This window comes from Belonocnema kinseyi, chromosome 2 (assembly GCF_010883055.1).
Source record: "Belonocnema kinseyi isolate 2016_QV_RU_SX_M_011 chromosome 2, B_treatae_v1, whole genome shotgun sequence".
In the NCBI taxonomy this organism is placed as follows: Eukaryota; Metazoa; Arthropoda; class Insecta; order Hymenoptera; family Cynipidae; genus Belonocnema; species Belonocnema kinseyi.
In genome coordinates this window covers 177,209,134-177,225,521 of record NC_046658.1, presented here as the reverse complement: position 1 = coordinate 177,225,521, position 16,388 = coordinate 177,209,134, and the positions used below count along the sequence as shown (strand labels likewise).

At 27.0% G+C, this 16,388-nt stretch overlaps 1 protein-coding gene across 1 annotated transcript; it reads right to left on the bottom strand.

Annotated features, from left to right (window-relative positions):
* Nucleotides 1-4: 4 nt before the first annotated feature.
* On the bottom strand, nt 5-14,577 carry LOC117167892 (cap-specific mRNA (nucleoside-2'-O-)-methyltransferase 1). The gene is made up of 3 exons (XM_033353127.1): nt 14,365-14,577; nt 7,826-10,056; nt 5-785 (listed from the first exon to the last, which is right to left on the bottom strand). Exons 2-3 carry the CDS (start codon nt 9,991-9,993, stop codon nt 296-298), a joined length of 2,658 nt encoding a protein of 885 aa, XP_033209018.1. The 5' UTR covers nt 9,994-10,056; nt 14,365-14,577; the 3' UTR covers nt 5-295.
* Nucleotides 14,578-16,388: the final 1,811 nt, after the last annotated feature.

The window sequence follows — 16,388 nt, the reverse complement described above, 5'->3', positions numbered from 1 at the left end:
ATTCTTTTCTCTCTCTTTTTTTTCATATAAAAAAATAAATCTTTACTAGCTCTTTGAACATAATTCACAAACTTTTGCTTCCACGGAAATTAAACATTAGTCCGATGATTAATCCTTGGTAACATAACGAAAATAAAAATTCGTTGCTCTATATACACACAAACTTTGTAAATAATCGACAGTTTTGTACAATAATCACACGAAAAAAAAAACAAAACAAAAAAAGTGATGAAAAACTGTGATACAAAATTTTTCTTTCATTAATATGATTAAAGGATCGAGGCATCTTTGAACTTTAGGTGCTGAAATGTCGTTTAACAAGAGCGTGCTTGATTTGTGACATAATATAATCCATGGTAATGGTTTTGTCTTCCGGCCAATTCCAAACAATCATGCTATTCAGGGATTTGAGAAAATCGGCATTGGCAACGTCCGGACGATCAAAGTCGTAAAAAGACTTTTTCCTTCGGATATCGTAAAAGTAAACAGATTCGCTTTTCGAGCTTCTGTGTCGTGCCCAGTGATCCTCGGTGACTTTCATGAACAAAACACTCTGAAGTTTGAAGTACGGATACTCGTTGTCGTCCTCCTCCGAATTATAATCCTTCGGATTTCTTTCCGGAAAATAGACTTCGGCTGGAGGACCAGTTTTCATCTGGCAGCTCTTCAGCTTCAACTTTTCCTGCAGATGCTCATCGACTGGATATAAATCCTTTACGTAAATGCGACACTCTTGTCCGTGCGGCTTCCACAGTGCCTCACAGAACATTCTCAAAAATTTGTGCCTGCAAACATTCAAACTATTTTCAAACAAACTATTTTTCTTGCTTTAAAATTCAACTCTTGTTGAAAATGTATCTCTTCGCAGAAATTTAATCTATTTTTTGTTTCTTGAAAATTAATCCTTTTTAGTTTAAAATTCAAACTATTTGAAAAAAAATGCATATATAAATTTTCAAATAACTTGCATTTTAAACTAAAATAGGTCAATTTTCAATCCAAAACGGAATATGCTAATATTTTAACCAAAACAGATTAGACTTTTAAATCAGAAAAAGTTGAAAATATAAATTATATTTCTACCAAAAGAGATACATTTTCAACAAGAGTTGACTTTTAAACCAAAAAAGATTTTTCAGCGACAAAAATAGTTTAATTTTCAAACCAAAAATAAAATAGTTCCAGTTCCAGTTAAACAAATTAATTGTTAAACAATAAAATTAATTTTAAAAAAATAAATAAATTTTCAATCAGGAATGAAACTTTCACTCAGAGAAAATTAATTTTGAATAAAATAGGTTAACTTTGAACCAAGTAATTGAATTTTCAACAAAAAAATATGAAATTTCCATGAAAAATATAATAGCTGATATGACAAACAAAAAAGGTTTTTGTGAGTCCTCAACCAAAACAGATTCTACCAAATTCTTTAATTTTCAAGCCAAAACGACGAATTTTTAACAAAAGTGTTAATTTTCCACCAAAAAGACGAATTTTCAAACAGTTTATTTTTAAACCAAATTCTTTAATTTTCAAGCCTATACGACGAATTTTTAAGAAAAAGTGAAATTTTCAACCCATACATATAAATTGTTCCAGAAAAAAAATTATTTTCAACCAAACAGTTGTAATTTTATACCAAATTCTTGAATTTCCTTGCTGAAAAGAGGAATTTTCTACAAAGTATTTGAATTTTCAACCTGAAAATATAAGTTTTCAAAGAAAAAATCTAATTTTACACCAAAACGACCTATTTCCTACAAAACAGTTAATATTTTAAACCAAAAATATGAATTTTCAACCCAAAGATATAAATTTTCAAGAAAAAAATGACTTTGCAAACAAATAATTTAATTTATCTACTAAATTCTAGAATTATTTACCAATCATAAATGAATTTTTAACCAAAAAAGTTAATTATATACCAAATAGTTGAATTTTCAACTTAAAAATGCCAATTGGCGGCCGAAAATCGAATATTTAAAATTTCAATTGAAAAAATTAATTATTAAAAAAACTGAATTTAAAGAAAAACAGATGAAACTTCTACCAAATTGTGGAATTGGCAGGTGAAAAATACAATATTTCAAACAAAATGGATACTTTTCCACTTGATAGTAGAAATTTTAAACCTAAACGTGAATTTTCAACCAAAAAGACAAATTGTCAACCAAATAGTGGATTGTTCAACAAAATTGTTAAATTTTAATCCCAAAACGTAATTTTCTTCCAAAAAGTTGAATTTTTGATCCAAAAATATGATCTTTCAAGGGGAAAAACTTATTCTCCAATCAAATAGTTGAATGTTCTACGAAATTCTTGAATTTTCAAGCCAAACAGACGAATTTTATACAAAAAAGTTGAATTTTCAACCCAAAAATATAAAAGGTTCAAGAAATAAATTATTTTTCAATAAAATAGTTAAATTTTTTACCAAATTCTTGAATTTTCAAGTCAAAGACAAATTTTTTTACAAATAATTTGAATTTTGAACCTTAAAAATATTAATTTTCAACAAATATGCTAATTTTCCACCACGAAGATAAAATTTCAACATGATAGTTTACTTTTCAAATAAATTATTAAATTTTCAAGCTAAAAAGACGATTTTTTGCAAAACAGTTAAATTTCGAACCCAAAAATTTGAATTTTCAAGAAAACAAAATTATTTTCCAATCAAAAATGAACTTTTTACCAAATTCTTGTCAAAAATACAAATCCTCAACAAGAAAGATACATTTTTAATTTAATATTATGAATTTTCAACCTAAACATTAATTTTCTGCCAAAAAGAAAATTTCCATGAAACAAAAAATTTGATTTTTCAACAAAACTGTTGGATTTCAATTCCAAAAACGTAATATTCTTCAAAACAGTTGAATTTTTAATCCGAAGATATGATCTTTCAAGGGGAAAAACTTATTTTCCAATCAAATAGTTGAATGTTCTACGAAATTCTTGAATTTTCAAGCCAAACAGACGAATTTTATACAAAAAAGTAAGTTCAAGAAAAAAATTATTTTTCAATAAAACAGTTAAATTTTTTACCAAATTCTTGAATTTTCAAGTCAAAGGCGTAATTCTTTTCAGAAAAGTTAAATTTTTTATCCGAAAATATGATTTTTCAAGGGAAAAACGAGACCCCTGGGATGAGTTGAGAATGTACTATTATATGTTAACGATGGCCGTGTGGTGGCGCCAGCTATGCAGTTAACCTATGATCGTTGCAAATGCATGGCAAAATAATAGCATTGAATTTAAGAAAACTTACAAATTAATTTACTGACAGAGTTAAATAATCTTTCAGAATTTTTAATGATCTCTGCGACATTTTCCATTTTCTAAGCGAAAGGAAACTGAAAAAACTGCTTTTTTATATAAAATATCCGCAGTGTTGAAATTTTGAACTAAAATTGTAAAGTGCGTTTGTTTTGATTATAAATAATATAAATCGAGAGCAGGACAGAGCTAACAAAATTCAATTTTTTAATAAAAATATTATTTTATTGTTAATATTAACTGTGAATAATTGGCATCATTTAATATAATCCAAAACAAAGTCTTTATATTTCAGATTACAAAAAAATAATATCTTAATATATTTTCAAAATTTCAAGTTTGAAAAAATGAACTAAATTTATACATTGTAAATAAATTTATATATTTTTTAAATTTAATTTGACAGATTTTAAAACATTTTTTAGGAATAATTTTTTTTTGTATTGTAGTCAGTAGTCTTCAAAAGAATCGAAAATAATTGGAATCTTGAGAAGATTCGGAAAAATTTAAAAAGAAATATACACTTTTGAAGATTTCGAACAAAAAATTAGAAGCATTTTAGGAATTTTTAAAGTTTTTAAGTTTAAGATAATGTTCTTTAGATTCCCAGAAAAATGTTTAATGATTTTTTATTTTTTAAAATTAACTTCAGGATAATGTTCTACAAGATTTTCTCTTTAAGAAATGTTAAGAAAAATTCAAAAAATTTTAAGATATTTAGAACATTAAGATATCTTTAAAATATTTTAAGAAATGGTTAATTTGAAAATTATAAAAATTTTGAAAAAACCAAACAATATTCTGTAGATTGCTGGGAAAATTTAAAGTTATTTTCTGGAAGATTTTAGGAAAAAATTTTTTATTTTGTAGAATTAAAAAAAAAAAATAAAGTTTACAAAATTGTCAAGTTAAAAAAAATAAACTAAAATTATAAATTGTAAACAAATTTAATTAATTTTCATGAAATTTAGCTTACGATTTAAGATTAAGGGAATTTTCATTATACTTGTTTTTAAATTAAACATGAACTAAAGTTATTTCAAGCTGAAAAATAAACATCGTTAAAAATTATTTATAAAATAAGAATTGCAACTTTGGCCTAATGAGAAAAAGAAAAAACATTAACCTCGAAATAGTTATTTGTAAATAAAGATAATCCGAAATATTTTGTTTTTAAAAGTTTACCTCGAGTTCTGTTCCGAAATTAGTTATAATTAACATTAGCATATTTTTCTCGATATCAAAAATCACTTTTAATAAGGTTCATTTTTTGAACTTGAAATAACACATGATAATATTAATAAATATTAATAAGTTTAATAATAAGTACACATCATTTATTTATTAAAATATTTGAAAATCTGAAATGAATTTAAATTAATAAATAAAAAATATTATCATATATGTATATCACATTATATAATATAATATAAAATATTATAAAATTTAGACTATTTTCTTTTCGGATAATTAAAAATTACACAAATAATAATACATCTAATTCAATTGACGTTTAAACGCAGTGAATTTTACGATTTTTGCAAATTATTTTCAATTCAAAAGATTTTAAAAATCTGAAAAATTGTTATCTTTTACCCAAAACTATCAGAAAATTATTTTTATTCAACAAATTCTCCGAGATTTTATGAGAATTTTAGAATTTATTTTAATCAATAGAAAATAGAATTTTTTCGTCAACTTTTCGTTTGAATATTCAACTCTTTTTTTTAAGTTGTCTTTTTTATTTTAAAGTTTACCTCTTTTAGCAAAAATTAAATCTTTTTTGATAAAAATACAACTGTTTCGTAGAAATTAAGCTATTATACTATTTTCTTGAAAACCTAACTTTTCGTAGAAAATGTACTTTTTGTTTAAAATTTATATTTTGGTGTTGAAAAATGAACTGAAATATTTTCTGGATGAAAGTTCCACTTATAAAAAGAAATTTGTTTTTTATTACAAATTCATCTGTTTTAGTACAAAATTGAGCTTTTTTGGATAAAAATGCAACTATTTGGTAGAGAATTGAACTATTTTGTTAAAAATTCATCTTTTTTAGTTAAAAAAATTCGTCTTTTTGGATTGAAAATTCAATTTTTGATGTTACTAAGTTAACTGGAATATTTTTTGGATGAAAACTCAACTTTTTTTGTGATAAAAAATTCTTCTGCTTTAAGATAAACTTCATATTTTTTTATAAATATGCAACTATTTGCTCAATAATTCAACAATTTTTTAAAAAAATCATCCATTTTGGTTAAGAATTCGTCTTTTTGAATTGAAAATTCAATTTTTCTGATAGAAAATTATTTCTTGTTACAAAATTCATAGTTTCATTGTCAAAACTCGACTAAAATCTTTTTCAACAGAAAATTCAACTATTTTTTTGAAAATTTATCTTTTTGATTTAAAACTTCATCTATTATAGAAGAAATTTCATTTTTTGTATGAAAATGCAACTTTTTGGTTAAAAATCGTTCTTCTTTGCTTGATAATTCAACTAATTTGTTTAAAACATTTGGATGAAAATTAATCCTTTTTAATTGAAAATTAAACTACTTGGGTTAAAATTAAACTACATTCTGAAACTTTTCTTTTTTGAAGGCTTATGTCTGGTTGAAAATTTGACAGTTTAGTATTTTTAAATTGAAAATTAAATTTTTGTAAAGAAAATTTGTCTTCTGATTTGAAGGTTCAAAAGCGTTATTTTGGTCATTAATACAACTTTTATATTTAGTTCATTTTAAATTTTATATTTAATTTCTTTTTCATATGTAATAAAGGGCGGTGCTCGTTGAATGTTTACATAAATAAGTAAATAAAATAATTTAGAAAAACTTTTATTTATTTTTTGAGTGAAAAATCTTTATTTGTTGGAAATTCGTCTTTTTGGTTTTAAAATTATTTTCTTTGGTTGTCTTTTTTAGGTTGGATATTCAACTATTATGTTAAAAATTCAATTATTTTGTTGAAAATTCCAGTATTTTTTAAAAGAGTTATCTTTTAAAGTAAAAAAAAACTATTTTCTTTTTTGTTTGAAACAAATTAATACAATTGAAAAACTTAAATTTGTATATGCAAAACTGTTTTATTCTTCTTATAAAATATTCTATGGTAAAAATATCACAAGATTAAAATGCTGGTATTTGAATATTAATAATTTGAAATGAAAAATTAGTCGAAAAATCCGAGAATTTTAAAAATGTCACGCGTCCAGGTTTTGTCTGATCGGGTTACACTCGTTCCTATACAATTTTATTCTACACAAAATATATTGTACACAAGTTTACTGATCATATTTTTCCTACGCAAAACTTTTTCTACATAAAATATTTCCTATACATAATTTAATACTGTTATATTTTTCCTACACAAAACTTTTTCTACACAAAATTTCTTCTACATAGAAGATTTTTACACATCATTTTATATTGTTTAATACTATTATTTTTTTCTGGTGTTTCACTAAGATATACGTACATCACGTTATTCAGAGTGTAGAAGATCAATCTTAATAATAAATGTTCTATGGCTTTTACATAGTTATAATGGCCAAAGTTTTCTTCAGAAAAAAAAATCCATATAAACTAAAATTTTGCATTAAAAAATATACTTACAGTGATAGTAAGTGTTGGTGATACAGGCGCTATAAAATAAAAAACTGTAAACACTATTATCGCAATTAGATTGGCTAAAACCAAAAATTTTAATATTTTTTCAAAAGAGGCGAGATACGTAAAAACTCTAAAGTAGAATTAGTTAGGACTTTTTTGCTACACATTATTAAAAAATTGTATGTAGAATATATTTTGTGCAGGAAAACTATTACACATAATATTTTTTTGTACAATGTTTAGAGACTATCTTCAGAATAAAATATTACTATTTAATTCTGTGTAGAATCTACATATTTTGTGTTGGAATAAAATAATAGTAATAAACAATATAAAATTATGTGTAGGAAATCTTCTATGTAAAAAAAATGTTGTGTAGGAAAAATATAACAGTATGAAATTCTGTGTAGGAAATATTTTGTGCAGAAAAAGTTTTGTGCAGTAAAAATAAAAGTATTAAATTATGTGTAAGAAATATTTTGTGTAGAAAAAGTTTTGTGTAGGAAAAATGTGATCAGTATACTTGTGTACAATCTATTTTGTGTAGGATAAAATTGTGTAGGAATTGCGTTTTCCCTGTCTGATCTAGAAAATAATTTATATTCAACCGTTGATAAAACCTGAACAATAAAAATATTGTTAAAAATCATAAATTTTCTTAAATTCTGTCACATTCTCGGTTATATAACTGAACTTAAATTCTCGGGAATTTAAGATCTCTTAATTCTAGGCTAAGTGCACAGCTGGCGCCGCCACACGGCGACCGTCAGCTCTAATGACAAATATTTTCCACAAGGCCTACAGAAAAGTGGTATGGGGCTGGAAAAAACTTATTTTCCAATCAAAAACAGTTGAATGTTCAACGAAATTCTCGAATTTTTATAAGTCTGGTTTTAACTTTCGTTTAAATTGATTTATATCAATCTAGATACCTGTCTAGCAAATACTTTTTGCTAATGTCCTCGCCTCCAAGGAAGAACGCATCAAGAACATGCAGCCGTTCAGCTTTCCTTTGATGTCTGCCAAACTTCCTAAACTCCATAACCGTTTCAGCATAAATGAGAGTGTCAGCCGGCAGAATAAGATTTTCCACGCGTTCCCAGCTGCCTCGCACATATCGAAAAACTTGCGATCGTCCCATTCCAATATAAAAAGTTGCCATCTTATCTTTAGCAGCTTCTCCAGAGCCGCAAGGCATGCAATACCAGTCAAGGGGCGAATTCAAAATCGTATTATTAATATTATTCTGGATAAACTTTTTCGCCTTCTGCAGTCCATGCGTCTCGAGAAAGTCGAGAGGACGTTTCACCAGAGATTGCAACTTATCAGCCGGTTTCATCCTCCTCGGGACAATTCGACTCTGATCCGGAATTTCCCAGTACTCCAAACAAAGTTTCCGCATATCGCCTTGCCGCTTCTCAATCAGAGTCTTCTCTTGCGCGTAATGAGCAATTTTCAGCAATCCAATCACCTGTCGACGTCCAAGCTCATCGTTCGAATCCTTCAAATAATGGAAAAACTTGTCGTCTGATTTTAAAATCTCCATCGGCACCAAGTGCAGCACATCCTTGTTTTTTTCTCGTTTCTGAAGAATCGTGTTGACATTGAACAGATACTTCAAAACGCCCTCAGTGTGAGTGCGCTTTCCCTTGCAGATTAGATAACGTTCCGAATTAGCCGGTCTCGAGGTGTTTGGTTTGAAAATCGAGACCTCGTCAAAGCAACGATACATGAGATAAACGAGCCCGGCGCTGAATGGTGTGAAAACGTCAAACAGTTTCGTCACAAAGTGTCCGCCAGTTCGGACAATCATCAGGGCCACGAGACACTGGCAGAGATAGAGCTGTTTCGACAATATCTCTTGAATATTCTCCTGTCCCTCCACCGAAAATCCCCCGTCCGACATCATAAAGTGAACCCCCTCACCTCTCGTCTGCTTCATGATCAAATCCCTGAATGCCGTTTGATTCTGCGGCCAGAAAACATCGCCATCCTCCTTTGGTCCATAATAGGGATGGAAGGTTTCGCAGGGTCCTGCATAAAAATCATCAAGCTTGAAGTCATTCTCTTTTCGCAGAGTGAAACCGAATCCTTTCGCCCGCCACTGCTTGCGAAACAGGACATACTCGCTGAAGCCTCCGGGTCCGGCACACACATCGGCAAAATAAACTAATTCGTCCGGTCGCAGATTGTCCGGCCGCGTGAACATAAAATTACAGGCTCTGTCCATATTTGCCATTTTAACGGCGGCGCGATTCAGGAAAAAGGCGCTCCGAATCGTCTCATATGGATTTGATCGTGTCCGAGCGTCGCGCATTTCGTTCTTGTCGAGTCGGTCAAAAATCGTCTTTGAATTCACCACATTGCTCACCGTCTCGGCACTGCAGAATTCAGTTTCGTCGTTGATTGTCAATTTCCTCGGACCGAGGGTCATCCAGTCCTTCTCTATAAAAGGCTCCTCGAAAAAATCGTTAATTAACCAGTCTATGTCTTCATTGACCTTGACTATTTCGTCATTTGGATTGAATTTCGAGTGGGCTTCCTCCAGTTCCTCGATCCGAAAACCAAGACCTCGGAAGCCGTGTTGCTTGGCAGCTTTCACTGGTTCAACTATCCCTTTGCCATCTTTTCCGAGACCCTGGCCACCTTTCCATCCCATCCGGGCCATAAGTTTCGATCCTATCGAATCTTTCCCTGTTAGAAGGTCCGGCTCGTCTTTCACCATATTTTCGGTCTTTATTTTCACGGACTGCCGGCAGATGTCATCGCCACCAGAAGACTTGGAACTGGTTTCGCCATACTGGAATGGAATGTGACCAAATTGCTTATCATCCTCATAGGATTCAAAGCTCTTGGCCCATTTTATGTTACCCTCAAACACATCCTTTGTTTCCTCCACGGAATCTTCCGCGGAGGAATGTGCTGGCGGACTACTTTCTTCATGGAAAGACTCTCGGCGACGATGCTTTTTCCGAGGCTGTCCTTTTGGTTCATGTGTGAAGGAAAGATCAAAGGATCTTTTTCCCTGATGATAGTCTACAGAATCATCAAGTGATTCATTGTCCGAGGATGATGGAAATTCAGTTTTGTAAGAGCTCATTTTCGTGCTGGTTTCTGCACAAGTCGAAGGAAATGCGATTTTCACATGGCTAATGAAGTCTGCCTGATTTTTCATGTAACAAAGTGAAAAAAAGATTTTTCTTAATTTTTATTTTATGCAAAGCGTTATCTTAAAAAGATCACATGTGAAAAAAAGCGTTTTACAAGCCTCACAGTACCTATGGGATAAAATATAGGGACCAAAGAGTACATTTTGTCACGCTCATTTTTCGGAAAAATTTAATTTACATTTAAAAGTATTGAATCAAATTGGGAAAAATGTTTAAAAAATAGAAAAAATTCCATTGATTTCCGTAAAACTGGATTGAATTTAGAGGAATTTAATATCAAAGAGAAGAATTCAATAAAATTCATAAAAATTTAAAGTAAATTTTTAAAAAATCAAATGAATTTAAAACAATTTGATAAAACCTAATTGAATTCAGTAACTTTCAAATAAGCTTAGAAAAATTCTAAGAAATTCAAATAATTCGATAAAATGCGTAAGGATTCATGGTGGGGTGAATGAAATTCAGAATCTACTAAATAAAAACTTTTCAAGATTAAAAAAAATTCACTGAATTAAGTAGAATTGATTGAATTTAGAAGGATTCAAGTAAATTAAACAAATTCAAGAGAATTCCAAAGAATTTAAAAGAGTTCAGGGTGAACCCCAAGAAAATTTTCAAAATTTTTTCAAATCGTTGAAACCCTATTAATTTCTAACACAAGAAGTGGCTAATGATTATAAAAAAATTCAAGATAAATTCCAAAGAATTCAAATGAATTAAAACAATACTGAAAATTGAAAAACATTTCATTGATTTCAATCAATTTCAAGTGAATTTGGAGAATTTGTAAAGAAATGAGAAGAATTAGATGAAATTCATAAAAAAATAAATCACTCATGCCTGGTGAAACTTTTTAAAGCACTTAAAAACCTTTTTAAACAATCCAAATTATTTTAAATTCTTTAAGCTACTCTGAAATTTTGTAAAGCTCTTGAAAATGCCAAGGAATTTGAAAAAAAATACGTTAAAATATTTCAAAACCTCTAATCATTTTATCAATTGATCCTCAGGATCAATTAAATTAAAACTTAAAAAAAATTTTATCCTTTGACTTAAGTAGAAAAGAGTAAATATATAGAAATTCAAGTGAATTAAAAAACTTCCAGTGAATTCATAACATTCAAGAGAATTCCAAATCTCTTCAAATTCACAAATTATAGAAAATTCTTTATCCTATAATATTTCAAAAGCTTTAAAATCACTTTACATTAATTAAATTAATTTTAAAAATCCTTAGAATCCTTGAAAATTCCCTAAAATAATTCAAATCGAAAGCTCCTGAAAAATTCAGATTCGGTTCCAAAAATATAAATCAAAGCTATCATTTTCAATGCTAAAAATTGAAGAATCAATCACTGCATTTAAAAATTTTTTAAATTATATAATTTTTAAAGTTATTTTAATTTTAAATAGTTTAAAAATCCTTCAAATGCTTCAAAATTTTATTTCAAAATCTTGAAACATTTACAGGTTGTTTTAATTTTTTTTCAAATTAAAAATTTAATTTTTTTAGTTTTCAGAACTTCTAAACATCACTCAAAATTATTATACTTGTTCCTGAAATGTTTTTTAAAAACCTCCCAAATTGCAAAAATTTCCTTAAAATCTTTCACATTCATTTTTTATAATTTTGTAAATTTTTCTAAATCTTTTTCAAAATACTTCAAAATTAATTTATTAAAATAAAAAATCATTTTCCTAGTAAATGGTTAAATTTGAATGTTTTCAACCCTAAATTTATATATTTAAATATCCTAATTTAGGATTCCTAAAACTATTTCAAAAACTTCAAAATTTTTAAAATTTTGAGGATTCAATAAAATCCTTTAAATCTTGTTAAATTTTTTTTAATGCCTTAAATTTAATTTACTTTCTAAAGAGGCCGAAATCCAGTAAAATCGAGCTTAAAATCTTTGAAAATACTCGAGATGTCTAGCGAAATTTCGTTGGAAAATTCTCGGATCAAAATTAAGTTAAATTTCAAAATAAATTAAAATTAATAGATTCTTGATTAAACCATTTTATTCAATATCAAACCCTACGTTTAAATATTGCTTTAGTTTAAAATATTCATTTTTTAACCCATGCAAATTAAAATTTTTTAATTAAAAAAAGGTCAGAGATTTCAATGTTTAGCAATACTTGACTGTTCATTTAAATTATAAATCAAATGTTCAAAACTAAACAATTTTTAAATAGCAAGTGGATTTTTAAAATTTATAACTAACAAGTAAAAAATTATTGATTTAATTTAAATAATTTAATGATTGATTTATAGAATTAATGTCTCTAACTTAAAATTGTTTAAAAATTATATAATTTTTAACATTTAAAACTATTTTGACTCATTTTTTAATTTAAAGAATTGAAAATGTTAACTTAGATTTATACTTTTTAACCAGAAATCTTTCAACTATTCACTTTATAAGAGTTCAAAATTTCAAATTTTGTAATTCAACGTCATTTAATTTTAAAATTTCAATTGAATAATGCTCAGAATTTCCAATTTATACGTGGAAATTTTTTAAAGTTTGATTTAAAAATGTTTTGAGCTTCGATTTTAACATTACAAAGATTCAAAATAAAAATTCAGGACCATAATACATAATTATTTTACGAAGAAAATAAAACTATACTTAGAATTTAAAATCTTTAAAATCAGTTAAAATTATTTAATAAATCATTTAAAATAATTATAGGTCCTTTGGAATCTTTTAAAATAACTGTTTTTTCATACAGAATTGTTGTTTAAAGAATTTTAAACATATTAGATTTCAAAGGATATTTACAATTTTTTAACAACTTTAGATTATGTTGTTTGCTTTACCTGAAATTGGAATTTAAAAAGAAAAATCATGAGATTTAAATCCAACGATTCTTGTTTAAAATTATAAAATTTATCATTTATAAATGTTTCAGATTATAATAGTACTTTTCGTCAGAAATTTAAATTTTCCTTAAAAATTAATATATTTCAAAAATAATTTACATTTTTAATAGAATTTTAGGTTTTCAAACAAAATTAAAAATATTTTTCTCTTACGCTATTGTTTTTCGTAAATAAATGTTATATAAAGAATTATACAAAAACTATACTTGAAAGGGTATTTAACATTTTTGCAACAGCTTTAGGTTATGTTGGTACGTCTGACCTAAAATTAGTATTTTTTGCATTTTTAAACAAAAAGTAATTAGATTCAAATCCAACGATTGCTGTTTGAAATAATAAATTTTTTACAATTTACGAAACAATTTCGGATTAAAATAGTACTTTTCGTCAGAAATCTACATTTTTATCAAAAAATAATCATATACCAAGGAAAATTTTAAAAACTAAATTTTTTTTTTCATTCTATGTTAGTGTTTTTCGTAAAAAATGCTCATTTAAAGACTTCTAAAATAATTGAATTTCGCTTTATATATTCACAATTTTTATACAATTTCAGGTTATGTTTTATGCCGGAAATCGATATTTTCAAAGAAATTGCTGTCGGTCCAGATTAGCCGTGGAAATTACTTTATCAGAAGCCGGGCTAATATCCGCAGCCTATTTTTAATCAGAGATCTTTGGATTTCAGAGATTTTCCATTTTTCAACAATTTTAGGTTATATGTTACAATTTTGCATAGGAAGTCTGTTACTTTCGTTACTTTGAAGAATAAAGCATTAGATTAAATGATTTTAATTTGAAGATATTAATTTTCATAAATTATATTAAATATTGACCTTCATTATCTTTGATCTTAATATTGATTCAAAACATTTCCTGATACTAACAAAATAATCGCGAGCGTGGCGTTTTTTTCTAGCTTTTCGTAAAAAGAGCAAAGTTGATTTTTATTGCTTTCAATCTCTTGAAGAGTAGAAACTCTTGAAATAATAAAAGCAGAGCAATTATAAATTAATTTGTTATCACATTTACTGTATTTACCGCATATACAACAGTATAGACGAATATAAACGACACAATTTTGACACATTCATTCAACGATACAAAAGCAGCACAAATATTGAAATTTCCGACTTAATTAATTAAAAGTGCGGCGAAATAATCTATCTCGTGTATCCCGTGGTCTAAAAATGTTGCTGCTGTTGACTATAATAGTAAATAAATATAAAAAAACGGAGGGAAATGCGAGAAGAAAATATACGTCGCATTATTTTATTTCTCTATAGATGTATAGTTGTTTTAACTCTCTAAAAATAAAGTGTGACGATATATACTACAAAAAAGGATAGTAAGAGCGTTACAATTTATTTTAAAACGTGAAAAACTATTCATAACAACAGAAATTACTTACATTACACTATTCTGCGCGGTTTCACCAAACTAACCTCACTTTCTACTTTCCAAGCGTGATTTGTGATTCGGTTATTATCAGTCTTAATTGCACGCGTTACATGCGTTAGCCGCGCACTTTTTTTGATTTACACATTTGTGACAAATTTTTATAATCACAACGACTGATTGTGATAAAAAAACTTTGTTAAAACCAAGCTTATGAATGAGACAAGAAGTCATGATTAGGCCTCACTAGGAGGCCATTGCCGCTCACTAGGAGGCGCCGGCGAACTTATATCACTGACCGCGAAATTCAAACTCAAATTAAGCAAAGTAAAGTTTTTTTTTAAGAAAATTGTACAAAGGAGCAAAATAAAATATAAAACGTGGACTGTAGATTAATAAAAAGATTTTTTGAAAAAATGGCATGCATTTATTAAAGAGGGAATAAAAGATTTGGTAGGGAGATGTGTCTTGGCCAACAGTAGGTAATGAACATCTTTTACTGTCGTTTAAAACTTCTCGAGCAAACGTTTCTTTTTCGTTTTCGAAGTGCTTTTCAACTTTAAAGTTTAACTTTCCATTCAGCTATAATTCATGGTTAATATTTTTTTTCATTCATTTTCAATCATTTTCTTTAAAAACATTATTCTACACAATTTGAATTCGAATTTCGCTCTCTCAAACTGTCTCGCTTCACGTCTAAATAGGGTATTTTATGCTGTGACGTCAGTTTACAAGATGTCTGCACGCTGAGTAGTGTTTGAAAAATAACAATTCCTGTAAAAATCCACTTATGGTGGAAAATATATATTTTTTCTAATTTGAAAAAAAATTAACTTTTCTCCCATGTAAAAGTGAAGTTTATTAGCGTACTTGGTTACAAGTTTATTTTATTGGTTACAAATTTATTTTATTTGTTGAAAATTGGTCCTTTTTGCTTGAAAATTAATTAACTGTTAATTTAACTGTTCCATTTAATTCATGTATTCTATTGCAAATGTCTCTCTTTTGGTAAAAAAATAATCTTATGGGTTAAAACAAAAATCTTTTCGATTCTAAAATGATTTATTTTGTTGAAAATTGACTATTGTTTTAAATTAGTTATTCTTTGGCTAGAACATTTTTCATTTTTTGTTGAAAATGAGTTTTATTTCAGTAGAAAATTAATCTTCTCGTATGAAAATCCATTTTTTTTTGAAAATTGAACCATTTTGTTGAAGCTCCTTTTTTATTGAAAAATATTTTTTAACTGAAAATTAAATGTTTCCATTTTTTTGCAGAATATTATTCGTCTTGTTTGAAAATCTTTGAAAGTATGCCGAATGTGATGAAAATTATTTTGATTTATATGTTAAAAATTAATATTTTTATGTAAATATTTAAATATGCCTATTTTTTAATTAATATTTTGTAGTTAAAAATCAATTTATTTCGTTAAAGATTAGTCTATTATGTTAAATAAATTTGTTTTGTTGAAAATTAATGTTGAATATCTGAAAATATAATGATACAATATGTTGCTGAGAATTAATTTTTTTTCAGTTGAAAATTCGTCTTTTTGATAGAAAATTATTTCTCTGAAAATCCATCTTTTTGATTGAAAATTTATACATTTTGTAAAAGAATCATCTTGTTTGGCAGAATATGATTCTTTTTGTCTGTGAATTCATTTTTTTGGTAAAAATTTTTATTATTTTGCTGATACTTATTTTTTTCAACTATTATTTTTTTCAGTGTAAATATATATTTTTTAGTTGAAAATTCATTTGTTTGTTGAAGATTTATTTTTTTTTGGGTAACAATTTAAAATTAGTTTTTCTTTTACTTAAAAATTTATCTTTTTTATGTGAAAATTTAAATATATGATTACAAATTCATCTTTTTCGATAAAGCAATATTTTTCTTGGTGAAAAATTTATTTTTTTTGCTGAAAAATGTAACTATTTTGTAAAAATTTTTTTTTTATTTGTTAAAAGATATATCCTTTCCAGTAGAAAATCCGTCTCTTTGGTGAGTATTATTTGGCTCCTTTAAAAATGA